At 31.6% G+C, this 21,569-nt stretch overlaps 1 protein-coding gene and 1 pseudogene across 2 annotated transcripts; both read left to right on the top strand.

Moving 5' to 3' along the window:
- Positions 3,574-7,384, top strand: LOC104717363 (transcription initiation factor IIF subunit alpha). Of its 2 annotated transcripts, none has more exons than XM_010434928.2 (10): positions 3,574-3,676; positions 3,830-4,014; positions 4,095-4,247; positions 4,332-4,477; positions 4,659-5,035; positions 5,124-5,242; positions 5,394-5,525; positions 5,631-5,840; positions 6,777-6,998; positions 7,124-7,384. In XM_010434928.2, the coding sequence occupies exons 2-10, from the start codon at positions 3,844-3,846 to the stop codon at positions 7,214-7,216; spliced, it is 1,623 nt and encodes a 540-aa protein (XP_010433230.1). In that variant the 5' UTR covers positions 3,574-3,676; positions 3,830-3,843; the 3' UTR covers positions 7,217-7,384. The 2 variants fall into 2 exon arrangements, with proteins under 2 accessions (XP_010433230.1, XP_010433223.1); XM_010434921.2 differs by having other exon boundaries at positions 6,774-6,998.
- Positions 9,933-20,219, top strand: LOC104748276 (annotated as a pseudogene).

The following is a 21,569-nucleotide window of genomic DNA, read 5'->3' as shown; positions in this document are numbered from 1 at the left end:
AAGAAGAAATCCGCAATGTGCTGAAGGAGAATAGGGAACTAACTGTGCAGGAACTCGTTATGAGGTTTCAGGAAAGACTTGCAACCAAAGAGCACAAGGATGTCTTTGCCTGCATTCTCAACAAAATCGCAAAGCTACACAAGGACGCAGCTTCTCAAAAATACTTTCTTGTTTTGAGAGATGACGAGAATACTTTGCTTTCTTCACAACTCACTCGTTTATCTATCTCATGATCTTCTCATGTGAATTGGTGTTAATAATAAGAATCTTTTTTCTCGTTTCTTGATTTCAATATCTCTAAAACGGACCTAATACTGTTAACAAACTAATGAACATAAAACTGTATCTATAAAATCTTCACTACTTTGTTCTCGTTTTTGGTTTCTGAATCTTAACGTAGGGAAGAACTCCCAAAAAAGTATTTTACCATAGGGTTCGAAGGGATCACGTAGTGAACCTTGATACCAATATCAAACCGGAAGAATTAATGCATGGAACGCGGCGAATACCGCATCATATAGGAACAGAAAAGTGGTCCTAGCTAGTACTTTGGTAATGCCAATCTGGTGAGTAAAGAATGTACATGTAGAGAAGTATCTCCCACACCATAGGAGTCTCATCACTCTGTAGTTGCCTGGTTCAAGTACAGAGGCGACGAAGCATATCATAATCCTATTGAACTAATTTATCCTTAAACCAAAACTTATTTGCATTGAATTTAATCCATTAGTCATATTTAATAGGGGCAAATATGTATAATTAATTTGTGTGAATTATACTATCTCCTATAGTCCTATATATTATTACGAATATATTAATCTTATTACCTCAATTATTTCACCTTTACAAAGTCTTTAACCATTAAAAATAGTTTTTGAGAAAATGAAAACAAACCCAATATCACTAAACCGCAAGAACCAACAAACGAAAGAATTTTATTGACTTTGTGTTTTTAAAAATCTTGTTGATTTTTAAAATCATAGAAAATTAGAAAGTAAAAATGAAGGATTCTATAAGAAATTGTTTAGGAAGTTATTTTAAATCTTGCTGATTTGTGTTTCCTAATCTTGTAAAATCTTTCATAAAATCTTTCAAAATCTTTCTATTTGATGAAAGAGTTTTCATGACTTTTGTTATGAAGGAAATGATATAAAATCCTAAACCAATAACACAAAATTTGAATTCATTAACAATCCAAGATTCTTTTGTTTTAATTGAATAACATAAAACTTTTAATGACTTTATAAGACTCTTAATCCAATAACACTAGATTTATCAAGATTTTAGATAACTTTTTACAAATCCACAACCAATAACACCAAATTTTTAAAGAGTTTTAAAAAATCTTGATTGAATAACAACAAATTTTACATAACTTTTAAAGTCATTAAAATTCTTTCTAAATCCTAAACCAATAACCCCCCTAAATCCAGACATTTTAAATCAGAAACATGAAAAATTAAAAAACGATGAAAAATTCAGTAAAATGGGAATCTCAGCAGCTAAATCGATGAGAATATTGAACTTGAGGATCATCCATCCAAGAAACGAACCAATTCTGATTCATCATTCAGATTCGACACTAGAATAGAGGGAAACATAGTCTCAAATTCCAAGTCAAACAAGAGTATGTCAAAGGCTAGAGATCCATCTAAAGAGAGAGAGAGAGGAAAAAATGAAAACTTTGAGAAAGGTGTTGTATTTATTAAGGAAAGAGTATCATCATATCACCTATGATTACTCAAATCCCATATATTACTCTAATATACATTAATTATATTATTCTATGTAATCCCTTTAATTATGTCCTTTGATTATGGTTTGTGCTTATATATAAGTTTGTATCATTCCATTTGATAATACACAACAATAATAATATAATAGTATTCTCTCTATTTACATGGTATCAGAGCCACAATGATCTAACGATCGGCTTCGTTCCTGTTTCTAAGCTATGTGTTTCTTTTGTTTATTTTGATTTTTAAGCCAAGTGCTTCCACATTCAAGTTCATCATGAACCTCTGAATCTAAGCCATCGAGCTTCTTTTTATTCAAGTCTATCATATTAGACCTCTGAATCTAAGCCAAGTGTTTTTTCTTTTATAATTTTTATTTTCCAGCCAAAAACGTTTTCATCATTCAAGCTTCTTATGATGTTGTGAATCAAGCCATAGTGATTCTTTAGAGAGAAAAAAAAATATATATCTTCATCTCAAAATTACGGTTCATCACATGTATGGCCTTCACCGTGCCATCTCCCTAACCACCATCACAGTATGGTCCATATATACTTCTCTAACCATCGTTGATGCCGGCAACCTCAACATCACACAACTCGTCACCGTATCGAGTCTTTAGCAAATCTTGCTCAGCAACAACAACTCATCTTCTCAATTTATAAGCGGATCTCCTTCTCAACACTTGGACTTGTCAATCTCAAGCCGTTATTTTCACTTCGTTTCATCACCCCTTGAGATTCAAGGGGCATATTAAGGAAAGAGTATCATCATATCACCTATGATTACTCAAATCCCATATATTACTCTAATATACATTAATTATATTATTCTATGTAATCCCTTTAATTATGTCCTTTGATTATGGTTTGTGCTTATATATAAGTTTGTATCATTCCATTTGATAATACACAACAATAATAATATAATAGTATTCTCTTTATTTACAGTATTGTGTTTGTTCATATTTTAGAAGTAAAGTACGTTGAAATCCAAAATCACACAAAATCTAATGGATGTTGAATAACAAATGTTTTACTCCCTCCGTTTCAAAATATAAGATGTTTTGGAGAAGTTTTTTGTTTCATAATATAAGATGTTTTAGGTTTCTATGCAACTTTTAGATTAGTTTAGTATTTTATATTATGCAGTATTGTTTCTGATTGGTTGAACTTTTTAAAAGTAAAAACTTCTTAATCTGCGTGCTTTTGTTAAAACATCATATATTTTGAAACGGATGGAGTATATGACTTTTAAAATCCATCACATAAATAAACAATCCAATAACACTGGATTTTAATGAATTTTTAAAAATACACTATCCAATAACACTTGATTTCTAAATGCATCCAATTCCTTTAAAAACCATAATCCAATAACACCCACTAAATCAATATTTTTCCCACTCATTTAGGTGTATTGAGTTAATTATTGAGCTAACATTGTTACAAGCTGTTTAAGAAAGTGATTAATAACTCTGTGTTAACCATCTGACTATAAAGATTTATTAGCCTATTAGTTTTAGGTGTTAAAATTAAATTATAGTAATTGTTTTAGAATGTAATGAATCCATATATATATTTTTTAAGTATGGTAAGTTATAAATAAAATGTAAATTGAATATTTCCTTAAAATATAATTGAATATATGATATTACCAATATTTTTACATTTATCTCGTGACTTTATAGTATAGATTACTGAAATTTACTTATATACTTAAGTGTAATGAATGTTATTAAGTTGGGTACCAAAAAAATAATAATCCTAATTATATAACCATCTTTGTCAGAGGGTAAATCTGACTAATTACATACAAGTAAGCCTGCCTCTCTCTAATTCTCAATAGTATATCTAACCTCCTCGTCAGAACTGACCTCATTAAACTCTTACAGATCTTTTTAACACAAATTCTGAATTCGCGATCTCAAAACCCGAAAGGTAAAATAAGGAACCCTAAAATTACGAACACGAAATCGCACGCTTAAGCTTTCGATTGCTCTGTTTTTTTTTGTTCTTCGTGATCTTCGCAATTAGATTTTTCTGAATTCGGGGGAAACCCTAATTTGATTCCCTTTTACGCGATTTATTCAGAAAAGAAGACGATTATGTCGTACTGTTTGCAATTGAAACCGGCTTGTATCGGATGTGGATCACAATCCGATTTGTATGGAAGCTCTTGCAGACACATGACCTTGTGTTTGAAGTGTGGTAAAACCATGGCTGAGAATAAAGCTAAGTGTCTCGATTGTGGAACCGTCCTCACACGTTTGATTCGGGTTAGTTAGTTTCTGATGATTCTGAAGATTCCGCTAGTAAAGTTTCGTTTGTTGATTTTTTTTTTTGTTTTTTGGTTCAGGAATATAACGTTCGTGCGGCGGCACCGACGGATAAGAACTACTTCATTGGTAGATTTGTGACTGGTCTTCCTAATTTCAAGAAAAGCTCTGAGAATAAATGGTCTCTTCGTAAAGATATACCACAAGGTCGTCAGTATACTGATGCACAAAGGGTTAGTGTTGTTGGTTCTTTAATCCCCGATCAATTTATGGTGGTGTTTGTTTTACAATGCTTATGTGGTTTCTGATTTTTGTAGGAGAAGTTAAAGAACAAACCTTGGATCTTGGAAGATGAGACTGGTCAGTTTCAGTATCAAGGACATCTTGAAGGCTCTCAGTCTGCAACTTACTATCTCTTAGTGATGCAGAACAAAGAGTTTGTTGCGATTCCTGCTGGTTCTTGGTATGGAGAAACAAATTCAATAGTTTTCTTCTGTTGATATGTTTCTCTATTTGTGTTTTTGGAGTCTTTAAAGGAAGATTATTGTGGTATAGTTCACTCGATATGTCTTTGGATGGATCAAGTTTGTTAACCATTTTGAGACTGTTTTTTTTTTTCGTTTAATTTTCTACTATTGTGTTAGGTATAACTTCAACAAGGTGGCACAGTATAAACAACTTACATTGGAAGAAGCGGAAGAGAAGATGAAGAATCGTAGAAAGACGGCTGATGGGTATCAAAGGTGGATGATGAAAGCTGCTAATAATGGTCCTGCGTTATTTGGAGAAGTGGATAATGACAAAGAGGCCGGTGGAAGCAGTGGAGGTGGTGGCAGGGGTCGTAAAAAGTCTTCAGGGGGTGATGAAGAAGAAGGAAATGTCTCTGATAGAGGGGACGAAGATGAAGAGGAAGAGGCATCACGGAAAAGTAGACTTGGGCTTAATAAAAAGAGTAATGATGATGATGAAGAAAATCCAAGGGGTGGTGACCTTGATATGGATGATGATGACATTGAGAAGGGTGAGTAGTAATCTATAGATGTACAGGGTTGTTCTTCATTATCTATTAGTAAAAATGATAAAATGTCTGTATATATTGATTCATTCAGGGGATGACTGGGAGCATGAGGAAATTTTCACCGATGATGATGAAGCAGTTGGTAATGATCCTGAGGAACGTGAAGACCTTCTGGCTCCTGAAATTCCTGCTCCTCCAGAAATAAAGCAGGTCTGTATATATCCTCTGAAACTGAGTACAGTAATCTCTTATGGCAATCCCAGTTTTATATGTTATCCAAGTTTCAATGTTTATTAAATACTGGAGTGTTGAGTCTTTAACTTTCTATGAGGTTGTAACTTTCTTTTGACTTCCCTTGCAGGATGAAGATGATGAAGAAAACGAAGAAGAGGAGGGAGGGTTGAGTAAATCTGGTAAAGAGTTAAAGAAACTGCTCGGTAAGTCTAATGGTTTGAATGAATCTGACGAAGACGATGATGATGATTCAGAAGAGGTAAGCCCTCTTCAATTTTTGACAGAATTTACTTACTTAAACAAATTGTTCAAATTTCAAAGCTGACTCATCTTAACTGGTTATGAATACACACGCAAATGTTAGGAGGAGGAGACAAACGTCAGTCCAGTTACGAATTTAAAACAGAAGGAGGTGGCGAAAGAAGAACCTGTTGAAACTGCACCTGCAAAACCTGCACCATCTGGACCTGCTCGTGGAACACCTCCTGCAAAACCATCTAAGGGAAAGAGAAAACTAGAAAGCGATTCTAAAAAGCCTAGCAGCTCTGTTCAAAAGAAAGTGAAGACTGAAAACGTAAGATACTTGGTCGTGTTTATGCTATGTTTGAAATAAATAATCTATGGATGAGGTGAAAGCATATGAAGTAAGGAGGATTGGTCGCTTGNTGGGAGCATGAGGAAATTTTCACCGATGATGATGAAGCAGTTGGTAATGATCCTGAGGAACGTGAAGACCTTCTGGCTCCTGAGATTCCTGCTCCTCCAGAAATTAAGCAGGTCTGTATATTTCCTCTGAAACTGAGTATAGTAATCTTTTATGGCAGTCCCAGTTTTATATGTTATCCAAGTTTCAATGTTTATTAAATACTGGAGTGTTGAGTCTTTAACTTTCTATGAGGTTGTAACTTTCTTTTGACTTCCCTTGCAGGATGAAGATGATGAAGAAAACGAAGAAGAGGAGGGAGGGTTGAGTAAATCTGGTAAAGAGTTAAAGAAACTGCTCGGTAAGTCTAATGGTTTGAATGAATCTGACGAAGACGATGATGATGATTCAGAAGAGGTAAGCCCTCTTCAATTTTCGACATTTTACTTACTAAACAAATTGTTTAAATTTTCAAAGCTCACTCATCTTAACTGGTTTTGATACACGCAAATGTTAGGAGGAGGAGACAAACTTCAGTCCAGTTACGAATTCAAAACAGAAGGAGGTGGCGAAAGAAGAACCTGTTGAAACTGCACCTGCAAAACCTGCACCATCTGGACCTGCTCGTGGAACACCTCCTGCAAAACCATCTAAGGGAAAGAGAAAACTAGAAAGCGATTCTAAAAAGCCTAGCAGCTCTGTTCAAAAGAAAGTAAAGACTGAAAACGTAAGATACTTGGTCGTGTTTATGCTGTTTGAAATAATCAATCTATGGATGAGCTGAAAGCATATGAAGTAAGGAGGATTGATCGCTTCTGTTGTCATTTGATTTCTAACTAACATGTTTTTGTAATCACTGTAAAGCAGGATCCGAGATCTTCAGTGAAGGAAGAGAGAACAAACACAGTTTCAAAATCCAACACACCAACAAAATCAGTGAAAGCTGAACCAGCTTCAGCTCCTGCATCATCCTCAGCTGCGACCGGGCCTGTAACTGAAGACGAAATCCGGGCAGTTCTGATGGAGAAGAAGCAAGTCACTACACAGGATCTTGTTTCCAGGTTTAAGGCAAGACTTAAGACCAAAGAGGTAAAAGATCTAATCTAATTTTCTCTGGGAGCCTCCTAGTCTAATACCGTGTTGAATGAATTGACCATATTATGGTTATTGATATCTTGAGGGTATACTGATTGTTGTTGTGTTACTTATTACAGGACAAGAATGCTTTTGCCGATATTCTGAGGAAGATCTCAAAGATACAGAAGAACGCTGGTTCTCAAAACTTCGTCGTCCTGAGAGAAAAATGAGACTTTCGCTATATATTTCATCCGACTCTTTCTTTCAATATTTTCAAGATCTCTCATATATATATTTTTTTGTTGGTAGTTCAAGATCTCTCATATTATGACAGTGGTACAAGTAAGAATGTTTGTCATTTCTTGATTTTAAAATGTTTGATCCGGAACGATTTTTTATTTTCTCCAAAATTATTGCTTTCTATTCAAGTAACATATTTATTTTTTTTTAAATAAATTTTTTGGTGCTTTTTTCGTTTTATTTTTTTTGTAACTTTTATTAACTTCAAAATAACAATAAATCTATATAATAATAACAACCTGAAAAAATACCAACAACAGTTGCGATTTTTCGTCGTACTTTTTTGTAAAAAATATAATTTTTTGACAGAAAAATTCAACGGTTGCATCTCTTTAAAAAGTTGTGTCTGTTAAATGTAGAGTTGTGTCTCTTACAAACAGTTGTGTCTATTCAAATGTTCACATCTTTATAAATTTATATACAACTTCTCATCATTGTATTCAAATTTTCTTTATTTTATTTTTTTTACAGTAAATTTTTACAGTTGTGTCTCTCTGAAAAGTTGCGTCTGTTGAATATAGAGTTGTGTCTTTTACAAACAGTTGTGTCTGTTCACATCAGTAGAAATCTATATATAAATAACTTCTCATCATTGTATTCAAATTTTCTGTATATTTGTATTAGTTAAAAGAAAATTTGTTAGAAATGACGTCTCATCAGAGAAATTTATTCCAGTTTGATATATTTTGTTAATCGTTGTAATATTTAATTATATTCAGTCCCTAGGTATACAACTATCTATTCATCGAGGGTTATCATTTTATTGGTATGAATCCAGTGGAGTTAAGGGAAATATCAAGGTAAAAATAAAAACAAAATATCATAGTTTGTTCTATTATATTTTCAACTGTTGGGAATATTCAGTTTATTGGGAGATGGAAAACTGGTGATCAACAGAAAGATTGACGGTTGAGATAATTGTCCAATAAACTATCTTGATGATAAAGACTTATCTACAATTTCATATAGGTTAAAGGAATTTGTATATTTAGTTCTAGTCATAATACTCAAATTGAAATCTTAACAACAAAAGATACTAAATATGAAATATTAGAAAAGTTTGAAAAGGTTTTGGATTCTGACTACCAAAAAGAAAGAGGAGCGTGTGGAAGCAATGAACCCGGCCGTCCTTGGCCGACCATCTTCCTTAGACGCGCACATTGTGATGCTACATCATACACCTAAATATTATTTTATACGTTATAAGTTATAACTATTATTGTTCCCCTCTAATATTTATTATATTATTTATTTATGTTTGACTCAGAATAATTAACCAGCATCTTACACGGAAAAAAATAAGTAGTAAGTACATTCAATATTGGATTAACCATATATATATAATCTATTATAATTGCCAAAATGTTTAATGACTATAGGTTGTTTTACATAAAATATGTTTCATCTATGAAACGATAGTTGTTTGTATTATATATTCATTTACAATACTAGCTTTATGAAAATAGATATATTATTTTTTATATGAATATAAAACTGAGTTTTGATTCAAATAAATAAAATATGTTATAATTTTCTGTTTAGTTATATTCAAATTTGAGAGAATTGGTAATTTTCTTACTGATTGAGTGAATAGTAATATTTTTATTCATTTTGTATGAAGTAAAAATTGATTTTGGAAATAGAAATATGTTTGAGTTATGCTAAAAAGATTAAAATAATTAATTGAAATGAATTTAAACAAATCATTATGTCATTTTAAGAATGTTTCAAAAACTTGTATGTTTTTGAAATTTTTATTAAATAGTTTAGAAATCTCAATAGTTTAATAAATAAATTTAATTAAAGAAATTTGTAATGAATAATTTTCTAAAATGAGTTCCTCAGCGATATCGCGGGGGCTCCATACCTAGTATAAATAAGCATTGACCAAGTAAAATTTTAAAGGAGGTCAGGGCAGTTTTGATGCATCCAGATAAAACTACAGTATCAGATGGGATGACAACTTTATTTTTTTATAAGACATGGAATGTTGGATAAAGTTCCATGATCGGATGGGATGACAACTTTATTTTTTTAGAAGGCATGGAATGTTGTAAAAAGGGACTTGGTCCTTTTGGTTAATTTGTTTTTTGATCACGGTTACTTTGACAAGCGTTTGAACACAACACATATTTGTTTAATTCCTAAGGTAGTGAAACAACCTCAAATGGCCGAGTTATGGCCGATTAGTTTGTGAAATGTGGGGTATAAGATTATTTCAAATTTTTTATGTCAAAGGTTAAAACTGGTGCTACTAGGACTTATTTCAAAGACTCAATCGGTGTTTGTCCCAGGCCGTTTGATTTTTTTTTTTATCGCTCAAGAAATGTTTCATGGATTCTAGACTAATCAATATTGCAAATCAAAGTTTATGGCCATAAAAACATATATGAGTAAGGTGTATGATAGGGTCGAGTGGGTTTTTATTGAGTAGGTGCTTTTGAAAATGGGTTTCTCGGAGAGATGGATTTCCTAGATTATGTTTTGTGTTACCTCGGTGGAGTATCGGGTTTTACTGAATGGAAAACCGAATGGACTTATTAAACAAGCACGAGGTTTAAGGCAGGAGGACTGTTATCACCCTATTTGTTCATTCTATGTACGGAGGTTCTCATTGCTAATCTTCGGAAGGCAGAGACGGATAAGATGATCACAGGCATTAAGGTGGCTAATAAATGTCCCCCTATCACTCATCTGCTGTTTGCGGATGAGTTTTTTTGTAAAGCATTTAAGGAAGAATGCGGGGCTATTTTAGGTGTTTTGAAAAGCTATGAGGCGGCCTCGGGTCAATTGATAAATTTTTCTAAATCCTCGCTTCAATTTGGTCACAAGGTACCCGAGGAAACAAAATTGGAAATACAGTTGGTTCTTGGTATTACAAATTTGGGCGGCATGGGGTCGTATTTGGGACTACCGAAAAGTCTGGGGGGTCCTAAAACAATTTCTTTTTCTTTTGCCCAGGATAAGTTTCAGAGTCGCACTATTGGTTGGACGGTGAAGCTTCTTTCGAAGGGGGGGGCGAGGAAAGAGGTAATGATTAAGTCTATAGCCAATGCTGTTCCGACGTTTGTGATGTCATGCATTTGGTTCCCAAAAACAATAATGTCCAAACTTATTAGTGCAGTGGCCAATTTTTGATGGAATAATAATGGTCAGTCCGGGGGTATGCAATGATTGGTTTGGGAGAAGCTTTGTTCGAGTAAGCAATTAGGAGGTTTGGGTTCTTATAATATTGATGATTTTAATTCGGCACTGCTGGCTAAGCAGTTTTGGAGGTTGATAGAAGTCCAGGATTCACTTTTTGCAAGGGTTTTTAAAAGTCGATACTATCAGAATTCTAACCCTATGGCACCTATTAAATCTTACTCTCCATCTTATAGTTGGAAAATTATTGTTTCCGCTAGACCTCTAGTAAGTAAGGGGCTTATTAAATGGGTTGGCTCCGAGGATATTATTTCTGTTTGGACAAGTCCCTGGATTCTAACCCAATTCCCAAGATCAGCGATAAGTAAAGATTTGTTTAAGGACCCTTTTACTTCAGGTTAATGATCTTATTGATCGCTCTACAAACTCATGGCGAATGGATCGGCTAGCCGAACAATTCGATCTGACTGATGTGGCTTTGGTTGGTGCTCTACCTCTGAGTATCACTCCGCAAGGGGATTCACTTGGTTGACATTTTACAAAATCTGGTAAGTATACGGTTAAGTCAGGGTATCATACGGCATGCTTTTTCTACGGGGATCCTGGTGGTTGTGTGTGGTCCTGATATGATATCATTGAAGCCTAGTGTTTGGAAAGTCAAATGTCCCCCAAAAGTACAACACTTTATATGGCAGGTTCTTTCTGGGTGTCTCTCGGTTATGGCAAATTTACAACGCCGAGATGTTTAATGTGATTCGGAATGCGCTCGTATTGGTGCCCCGGAGGAAACCATCAACCATGCTTTGTTTGAATGCCCGCCTACGCGGCAGGCCTGGGCTCTGTCCAATGTTCTGATGGGTACAATTGCTTTTCCCACAGATTCACTGTATGTGAATGTGGATCATTTCCTTAGGACACAAAATCCAGGGGTTTTAGGTTTCCAGCTTTTCCTTGGATTATGTGGTATATTACAATTGTTAGGTAAATCTATATATATTTTTGTGAATACTAACTATTTTAGAATATTATAGTATTTTAATTTGTTTGATGTAGATTGCAGTTTTATATTGTTTGTTTGTTGTACTTGCATTATTATTTTGTGAAATATTTTGAAGTAGTAATTATAATATTGTAACAGTGAACAAATAAAATTTATTAATATATCAACCACATAAATTTAATTTTACTAACCCGCGAGTGTGAAAAATTAAAACACACATTTTTCATGGATTGAATAATATATCTTCGTTTTTAAAAATTCAAATCAACCATATGAGGTACACAACCCATTTAACATCATTAGGCCATCTTTATTGGTGTAACACTTAGGGTGTTCTTGGGCTTATTATTTAAATTGGACAAAATGAAAAAGTGGTCTTAGATCAGTTCAACATATCTTATTGTAGAACTGTTGTTGGGTTTGTTCTTGTGTGATGTGGCCTATTGTGATTGGATGATTTGATTGAGAATATATGGAATAAATTTGGACTTTAAACTATGTATTAATTAAATATAATGTTTGTGTGTTTTAATTAATTAAGTAATATGTTTGTTTGTTTTTTTTAAAATTTTATTTATAATGTTTTGTTGTTTCATAAAAATTTGGTATTGTATTTTGAATTTTAGTAAAAGTTTTATAAGTTTGAAATTTAAATGTTCTTTTATAATTTTTATAATTTATAAGTTTATAAGTTTAAGAATATGTTTAAGAATATTATATAATTGTAATAAGTTTAATTATAATATTATATACCAAATTTATAAGATTTTATAATTGTAATATATTTAAGAATATTATATTATTAAAATCTTATGATCTTAAACATATTCTCCCAATAACTAACTTTTTAACAAAAGATCTTAACTACTAATCTTACATTATTTTCCTAATATATTTACTCTAATCTTACATTATTTTCCTAATATATTTACTCTAAGAACACAAAAAAGAGTTGCCCCTTTAAGGATGCCCTTATAACTTTGTCACCATTTGACGTAAATTTGAGTAGTACGATCATGATGTCGAGAGCGCTACTAGAATCCAACTTTATTTCCTTTCATGAATATAAGTTTTCTCGTCGAATTGTTACAAGTTCGCAATCAACAAGGATGATTGAACTTTTTGATATCTCTATATAAGTAAAAGAGAAGTACAAATTAGAAAATTGTCAAAAAATTCCAAGATTACCCTTCAATTAAGCATAAAGGAGAGGGTTTTTAAAAATTGGAAGGGATAATTTGGATAAAAATACACAATCGAAATTATCCGACCCGTACACATAAAGGATCCGCGTCCTCTCTCACAATAACCCGGAATCAATGATTTTTGGGCCTCGATTGTCTTTCACTGCAAAAAACAAAGCCTTACCCATTAGTTATTAGATATTTAATATAAACAAAGCCTTACCCATTAGTTATTAGTTATTAGATATTAAATATAATAATATAAACTTCCCTAAACTAAAACCTTAATATTCGAAACTTTAAGACTATATCATCACAACAATCAACATCGGGTAACTATACAATCATAACCAACTAATCAACCAAATTACCTTAATCATCGCAATCTCAATTATAATTCCACGATTTAGTCCATCATAATCTCAAAAAATCTTTTCGTATTATCACATAAATCCAAACTTCCCTAACCTCAAAGCTTAATATTCGAATAAATCTTAGAAATTAAAAGATTCTAAGATATTATGCTTGCATTATGCTCAAATATTTTTATCCCTAACCTCACCTATAAATAGCTCATCACCACATAGGGTAAAATCATCACCATTTCAGCAATTGTCGAGTCAAAACTAAGAAACTTACCTTGCAATGGCTTCTTCTTACACTTTTCTCCGAGATGTCAAGCCTTTTAAAACTGCTTGGAAAGTGCATGTCCGTGTCCTTCATACCTGGAGAACAGATCCAACACAATTTGGTGAATCATTTGACATGGTACTCGCTGATGCTCAGGTAAGTAAACATAAGTACTATATACAAAATCAAATTAATATTAGTAGTTTAACAGCAATGTCATTTTCAGGGTACAAAGATTCATGCGAGCGTGAAAAAGAATCTGATCAACCGGTTCGAGAGCAAGATCACTCAAGGAGAATAGAGATCAGTTGAAAATTTCCAACTGAATTTTGCCGGAGGTCAATTCAAACCAACTGCTCATCGATACAAGATGAGTTTCATGACTCAAACCGTTGTGGCGAAGATAGATCCTCTGTCTGATGAGCCATACCTAGCGTTTTCCCGATTTGATTCTGTACTAACCAGGAACCTCAACCCAAACTTCCTAATAGGTAATCGTATGAATAACTTATGTATTTTCAATATCTCTACAAAAGTTTATGTGTCTTCTTACTAATCCGTTTACGTGTTTACAAGCATAGATATTGTTGGTCAAGTGGTTAATGTTGGTGCGATGGAGACAATAGATGTTAACAACAAGCCAACAAACAAGATTGATGTTGAACTCAGGGATGAGAGGTATAAAGCATTTTAAAATATAATTCAACATACTTAAATTAATTGTATTCTTTAATTGTAAATTTTAAACAGCATAAAACTTTTGTGATGCTTTCAAAACAGTGATGTAAGGTTAACATGTACTTTGTGGAGATCATTTGCTGATCAAATCTTTGGTGCATGTCAAGACGGCGATGTTGAAATGATGATTTGTCTTCTGAGATTTGCTAAAATCAAAATCTACAATGGTACGAAACTACTCCTAAGTGAAACTATACTAATTGTGGGGATCATTTCCTTTATTAAGTTTTGACTAAATATGCTTTTACTACTATCGTAGATGTAAGGACAATAGCAAATGCTTTTAACGCATCACAGCTCACCATTAATCCAGAGTATGGTCAGATTGTCGAGTTCAAGAATAAGTAAGTACAAGTTAGTATTTTCTATTTATTTAGTACTTATACAGTTTTTATAAATTAATAACTTAAACCAATTGTCAAACTAGGTTGCCAAATGATGGTCTTGCTCTCACTTTACTTGAGAGCAAACCAAAACGTGAGCTGCAGTTAGCAAATAATGGAGAATTCTACCATCAATATGAGAATGGGACCATCCAAGATATCTTGGAAGCCATTGAGGTATTACTATGTCCATTATGTATTAAATTAATCTAAGTTTTCAAATGTCATGTGTGCATTATACAACTAAAGTTATTTGCTTGATGGTAGGTTGGTAAGGTTAGGCTGATATGTACTATTTACGCCATAGACTGTGACTGGGCGTGGTACTACATTGCATGTAAAAAGTGTAATAAGAAGGTTTCCAAGGTGAATTCTACTACTAATGGAAATGCGTCTGTGACAAAGAAACAAAAGTGGCAGTGTGATACTTGCCACGCCCAAGTGACTAATGTGTTATCAAGGTAATAAACAAAACTACTCATGTCCCTAATATTTAATCGATTATGACTCTAATACATAAATCTATTAGGTTCAAAACACATGTCAATGTGATGGATCAAACAGGACAGATGAAACTAATGCTTTTCGATAGCCCAGCTGCTGAAATTGTTGGTTGTACCGCTAACAGTCTAATTGAAGGACCCTTTGATGAGGTAATATGTCTTTATTTAAACAAATGACTCTTTAACTGGGCAAAATGTGATAAATATTTTTAGTATTTAATTGAAAACTTTATTTTATATAGATGGAAGATCCAAAAAATTTGCCACCAGTTATCAAGAGTTTGGTTGGAAAAACTTACCAGTTTCTGGTAAGCATTGAATATGACAACTTATGGAATGAGAAGGATACCTACAAGGTTTCAAAAGTACTTTGCAATGATGGTACTATTGTTGATGATGTGACTGACCTGTCTCATAGTGGAAATAATCCAATTGATGAGAGCACCGATGACCAGGTATGTCAATTTAACATTATCTTATAATACAGATTTGTTAAATTCATATTATTGAATCTCGACTTTGTATTTAGGTAACCCTACTACTTACAAGTAGTGAAGACGCCTCTGACTCTACTTCTCCGTCTTCTAAGCGGTCAACCGGTGATTCAGAGGTTTCTCTAGATTATGCTTCTGCTACAAAGAAACTTTGTTTGGATCACATCAAGGTTGTCAACATAAAACAGGAAAAGCTCACAAAGGCAGAGATTATGGCACAAGCAAAGACAGCTACTGCATGGATGGTAGATGGAGGCAATCGGGATACTACCAAGAAGAAGTGACAGAAAGAAATGGAATTGGGTCGTTGGAATTCAAAGTTTTTATTTTATTTTAAGCACTGAATAAAGGATCCTATTGTTTGGAATCCATCGAGAATAATAATAGCAGTTGGTTTTTCTTTGTTTAAGTTGGTCTTGAAATGCAAATTTGGTTTATTTAATTTTAGTAACCGAATATTTTCGAACCTTTATAATTGAACTCGACAAAAAAAATCATTATAGGTTTAATAATTTTATTCACTATTGGGTAATTGTTTTATCTCAATGTAGAACATAAATTAAAAAAGTTCAAACTTATATATACAACTAATTCTTTTAAATACGTTTTCTAATAATAATACTAAGATTATAACTATAAAATGGTAACTAATATTATAAGAATAAAAGATACTGAGATAATATAATATGTTACGTTTATCTGATAATAAAAATATTAGCTTACGTTAATTTAAGATTAATGCACCTAAAAATGTTTTTCAAAATTGCAATTTATTTTCACATATATTTACTATAGATATTCGTAACAATATGGTATGAAGAGAAAATGGAATACTCTTAAATATAAAATAGAAAATGTTTCTTAAATGAAAATATTATGACTATTTTAGAAACAAGAAAATCACAAACGATACTACGAAAATCTTTAGGATTTTGATTTTATTAATGTCTACATCGACAAATTAATCAATTATGGAAACTAATTCCTTCAATTACGGTCATGCTATATTAATGTTGTTATAATATTAATGTTGTTATAATGTGTTCTTAATACATATAGGATTTCTTAATTATTCCTTAACCTATTTTTTAACCTGACTGATATTCAGAAAAAAGAAAGTGAAGCATGAGGAAAAAGAGAGATTTGTCAGGAAATGGTTTTGATAGTGTAAATCGAGAGAGTAAGAGAAAATGTCCTACTGATCCTACTACCGGTGATAACATGTTCGTCAATGAGAATTCTCATACTACTCAAGCAAAAGTGGATTGTGTAAAAGTGAAAGGGGTTTTTGGAAGGCTTTTTACAGACTTAACTAATTTATCTCCGGTTCTCCTAGAAGAATCAATCTATCCAACAGGAAACATGGGTACTCCATCAAACATAAATGGTAAATAGGGGTTTGGTGTTTACCTCAAATCTTTTAGTGTGTATTAGAATTGTGTATCATCCACTTTAATAATCTTTTGGCATGATTATTATATCCTGCAGGCAAAGAGAATCTTGATGATCAAAACAGCAATTTCTCACCAGTTACAATCCAACAAAGTTTTGGAACAGTCAATAATAACAGAGTGAAGTTGTCAACTTACCCCTATTTGGATGGAACATATTTGCAAAACAGCAGTAGTATAACACCATCTTCAATGTGTATGTTTTCTACTGTGACTGATACAAAACATGTTATTAGATTAATCACTTGATAAGGTTGATAATCTGCATTTAAAAATGATAGGTGAAGGAGTTGCAGTAAACTGTGTTGAGAACTACACACCTGTCAAGATAAACCAATCATATGCAGATCCTGGTGATGTAGATTTCTTATCCTCCATTCATAGTAGCTCTACAAAAAGTAAAAGTTAGTCATTATTGGATTAAATTTCTTATTTATATTTTATGATTACACTAACCTAATTTTACTAATAATATTGTCATATTTACCAAACAGGAACCAGTTTCGTACCAGGAGAATCTAATCTCTCTCTTGTGAGTATACGACAATCCTATTGTCCACTAGGAACAACCCATCTTATTGAAGATCTAAGAAGTGAATCTATCAAGTGTAAGTAAATAATATCATGTTTATTTTGATAGCTTCGCTGTTGTTGTGACGATGAGTCCTTTGCCTAAACTTTTTCATTCAATACCAGCAACTTTTGAAGAGAGAACACAAACGACTCCTATTACATTGACCAGAGAAAAGTCATCGTTAATTACGAATCTATTTGGTACTTCAGAAAGTAGTATTGTCGAAGGTATGTTTAATAAGAGTCTTTACTCAAATTCCTATAATTTCTATAAATTATAAACTGATTAATAAATCTACATCACCAGGTGTTATATCAACAAGTAAAGCAAGAAGGTCAAGTCGTCAAAGCCAAAACAAATGTATTTCAAGACTGGTTTTAGAAGAGATTTTTAACAACTTTATACTAAAACCCTAATAACTATAATAGTATAAATAGGTATACAGACCCTTAGTTGATTCAGAAAAAACATTCCGGAAAAAAAACAATTTTTTGACTTTTTTAACTTCTTCATTTCTTACAAAGTTCTGCAAAATTCTACAGAGAAAAGAAATGAAAAACAATCAAGATGCACTTTTTAGGGCTTGGTTTGATTTGAATGTTAGTTGTTTAGACTTTCAAAGAAATTCCTCAGTATTTTTCATGGAACGAGGAACTCATCAAGTTTGAAAAGAGGCAAACATCAACAATGATTCGAAGCTCAACATACATTTCAAAAAACAGTGATTGTAATGTATATGTGAAACTTCTTTTTAGGTACCTGAAGGTACCAACAAGTGATAAAGATTTGAGGAGTTACAATGGCGTGCTATACAACTCATTCAAGGAAGCATGTGTTGGCCAGAAGTATGAACTGAAGAATTTACGTTAGTATGCTGCTTCTAAATTTTTAAGATCTCAATGTTTTAGTTTTTACTTATCCATCTTGAATAAAATTTGTTTGTCACCTAAACTTATTCATAGTTTTCTTTCATTAAAAATGCATAATAAATAGAAATTACATATTAGATAGACAACCAAACTACATTAGATTGAATCAGTTGGGGTTCCAGAAAACATACCTTTAAAACATACTTTAGATATGAGTGGTGTCAATCATGATGACTCTTCTCAGCCTTTTGTAAAGTGTAATTTCTTGATGTTTAGCAGATAACCCATAAGAATATAACAACCGTAATCAGCATTTCATTTCACATAACCAATAACTTATAGCTATTATAAATTAAACAATCTCCAAAGTACTTATCTGATTGTTATTTATCTCTGTTACAATCAATAACCCCCTGTATTCGTAACAAAGTTATTAAGTCATTGCAAATAACTGTATATATTGCTACAGATTATCTTGAATTGTAGAAGTTATACCGTTGGTATGATTGTCATTTGATGTGAGCACCAACTGCGGTTTTCTCCAAATCCATGAAATAAACAACAAAATTTCAGCTATTTGTTAATAACAATGGAAATTTGATTCAAATTTATCTTCTATAATCCAACAAAACCTGTAAATTAAACTATTTGATACAGCTTCACAATTTTTACAAAATAAGATTTGGGTCGAATACAAAATCTGTTAGATGCTTCGGGGATCATGTAAATAGATTCAAATTAAGAAAGATTCTAAAATCAGCTTACCCACATCATCGAATTGTAGAAGGAATTAACCCAATCGAAAAAATTTCGACTGAAACCCAAACATATGGAAGTCGATCGTCAATGAGAACTACCCGAAAGCATCTTCTTTTTTGTTTTTTTTTTGTTTTTTTCAGGTTGCTATAACATATCGATGGAGAGTTTAGATTAATAGAACTGAGATTAAAAGAAATTGATGTATGAAGTGAAGATTTGAGTAAGAATTGAAGATGAATCGAGGAACAAAGAAGATGGTGAGAAAGCAACACAGAAAAAGCAAATAATGTCGGTCCCAATTCCTTTTCTCTTAACGTGATCTTTATTTTTTTGTCTTAAAAATGTTTAATTCATTAAAAAAACAGAAAAGGCCTGGCCCAATAGTAACATAATTTTGTAATACAAAATAATCCCATTATATGTCAAATTAAATTTAATGATTGCTTTAACAAATATATAACTATCATATGTATAAATTTTAATGTAAATGTTACATCCAAAATATTTTATTAGAGCTACCATAGAATTACATTAATTTAGGTAATGAAATTTAAAAAGTTAAAAAAATGTAATTTAGGTAGTAAAATTACAAAGAAAGTATTATTCCTAATTTATAGTAAAAAATTAAGATAAACAACCAACCAGCTGCTAAATTCTAAACAATCAATTCAAAAATTCAACTAAAAGGACCATATTAAGACACACAAACTGTTTTCAAAATAATTATTATAATATCATAATACTCTTTAAATAACCATAATTAAAATAATAATAGTTACACCGCAAATTACACCGCAATCTCTTGAACCAACGCGAGTACAACTGAAACAATACAAAACACATTTAAACAAAGATTTATTAAAGCGGTAGTATAAAATAATAATACTATTCAGCAGAAGAGAAAAATTAAAATAATACATATTAATACACTTTCATACATTTTACTAATATATAGATATAAATTATATTACATTAATATGTATAAAATACAAATTAAATCAAATTCGTCCCGCGGTGTACCGCGGGTTCAGACCTAGTTGATAGTAAAATCACAACATATCTTACCATAAAAGAAGAAGTAAACAATTTTAAATTTCATGGGTGGGACAATATTCTCCAACGAAAAAATTACAGGGCAGGCGATAGGATTGCATTTTGGTGGGATCTCCATCACATTAGACTTAATTTTAAACATGTTGCTTAGTTGATGGATGAATCTGAACAACTTCATTTCTTGAATAATATGTATACCAGACTTTATCGTGTTTGATCGAGTCCGGTTAGCTATTGTTTTATTAAAATTAGTTTATTTTTTGTTTCTAAGGTTCACGTTTATTCTCTATAATTATAAATAAATCTATCTGGCTTTGTAATATATTATATTTAGTAATTAATTGATAAAAAAAGTCGAGAGACAAAATTTCACAAAATTTTATGCTTCATTTCAAACCACTAAACCCATACTAAAGTTTATATTGATTTTCAATTTTTTAAAAAATAATTTAATATTTGAATTTTATAAATACAATATTGAAATAGTGAAAGTATCAGATGTTATTATTATGGGTGTCAGATCCCACACTCGATGATACTAGGAGTTGACAACGATCTTATCTCAAGAACAAGTTGGTAGAAAAGTGTATATTATTAAAAAAATTTGCCTTAAAACCCAATATTCCTTTTTGGGATCACAATGCCTTGTATTTATACTAAAACACACTAAATTTAAAAATTAAACACAATTATTCTCCATAAATATGTCTATTTTAATATTTGTATCTAAAATCTTTAAGTTGACCAAATCTTCTTTCAGCCATGAATCCCGTCTCTTGATCTCGGGCTCCTCATCTCGTAAATGGTAACCAAATAATAAAAGAAGTCTTTTAAAATATATTAAAAATTAAATATATCAAATTTCAATAAAATTCGATTATTAAATAAAACTTGTAAATTAAATTTTAGACATGTCCTATTAAATATTAATAATTAATATTAACCTACAATGAATTTTTAGAGTAATTTAAAATATTTCTAGTTTTTATTTACGATATAAATATGAGTCTCTTGAATTTATTTTATTTTTCATATAGTTTTCAAATAGAGATTTAAGATTAATTTAACATGAAATTCATATTAAAAATATTATTTTTGTCAATACATGGTGAAAATATGAAAATTGTTATATTAAAAATTAAAATATTATTAATAAACATATTTTAAAATTATTTTAAAATAAAAAACAAATTTTAATATTTGTTATTTTTTGTTCCATTTGTTCCTCATCAATTTTGGGGAGAAACATTTTTCTTCTATTGTTCCTCTTTTTTTTTTGTAGAGGAAAAAATATTACTGTCAAATAGTAAAAATTTGTGGAATAAACAGAAATATCACATTCCTGCTCTTTCTTTTTCTAAATTATGGTTACCAGTTGAAGCCAGTGATATACTTTCAAAAGAAGTAACCAAATTAATACTTTTGCATTTATTTTATTATTATCTAATGTAAGAAAAATAATCTGAAACAAAGAGATCTTTTTATTAAAAAAAAACTTTTT

This window comes from Camelina sativa, chromosome 2 (assembly GCF_000633955.1).
Source record: "Camelina sativa cultivar DH55 chromosome 2, Cs, whole genome shotgun sequence".
NCBI lineage: Eukaryota > Viridiplantae > Streptophyta > Magnoliopsida > Brassicales > Brassicaceae > Camelina > Camelina sativa.
Note: the sequence above shows the minus strand (reverse complement) of the source record. Positions and strands in the feature narration are given on the sequence as shown.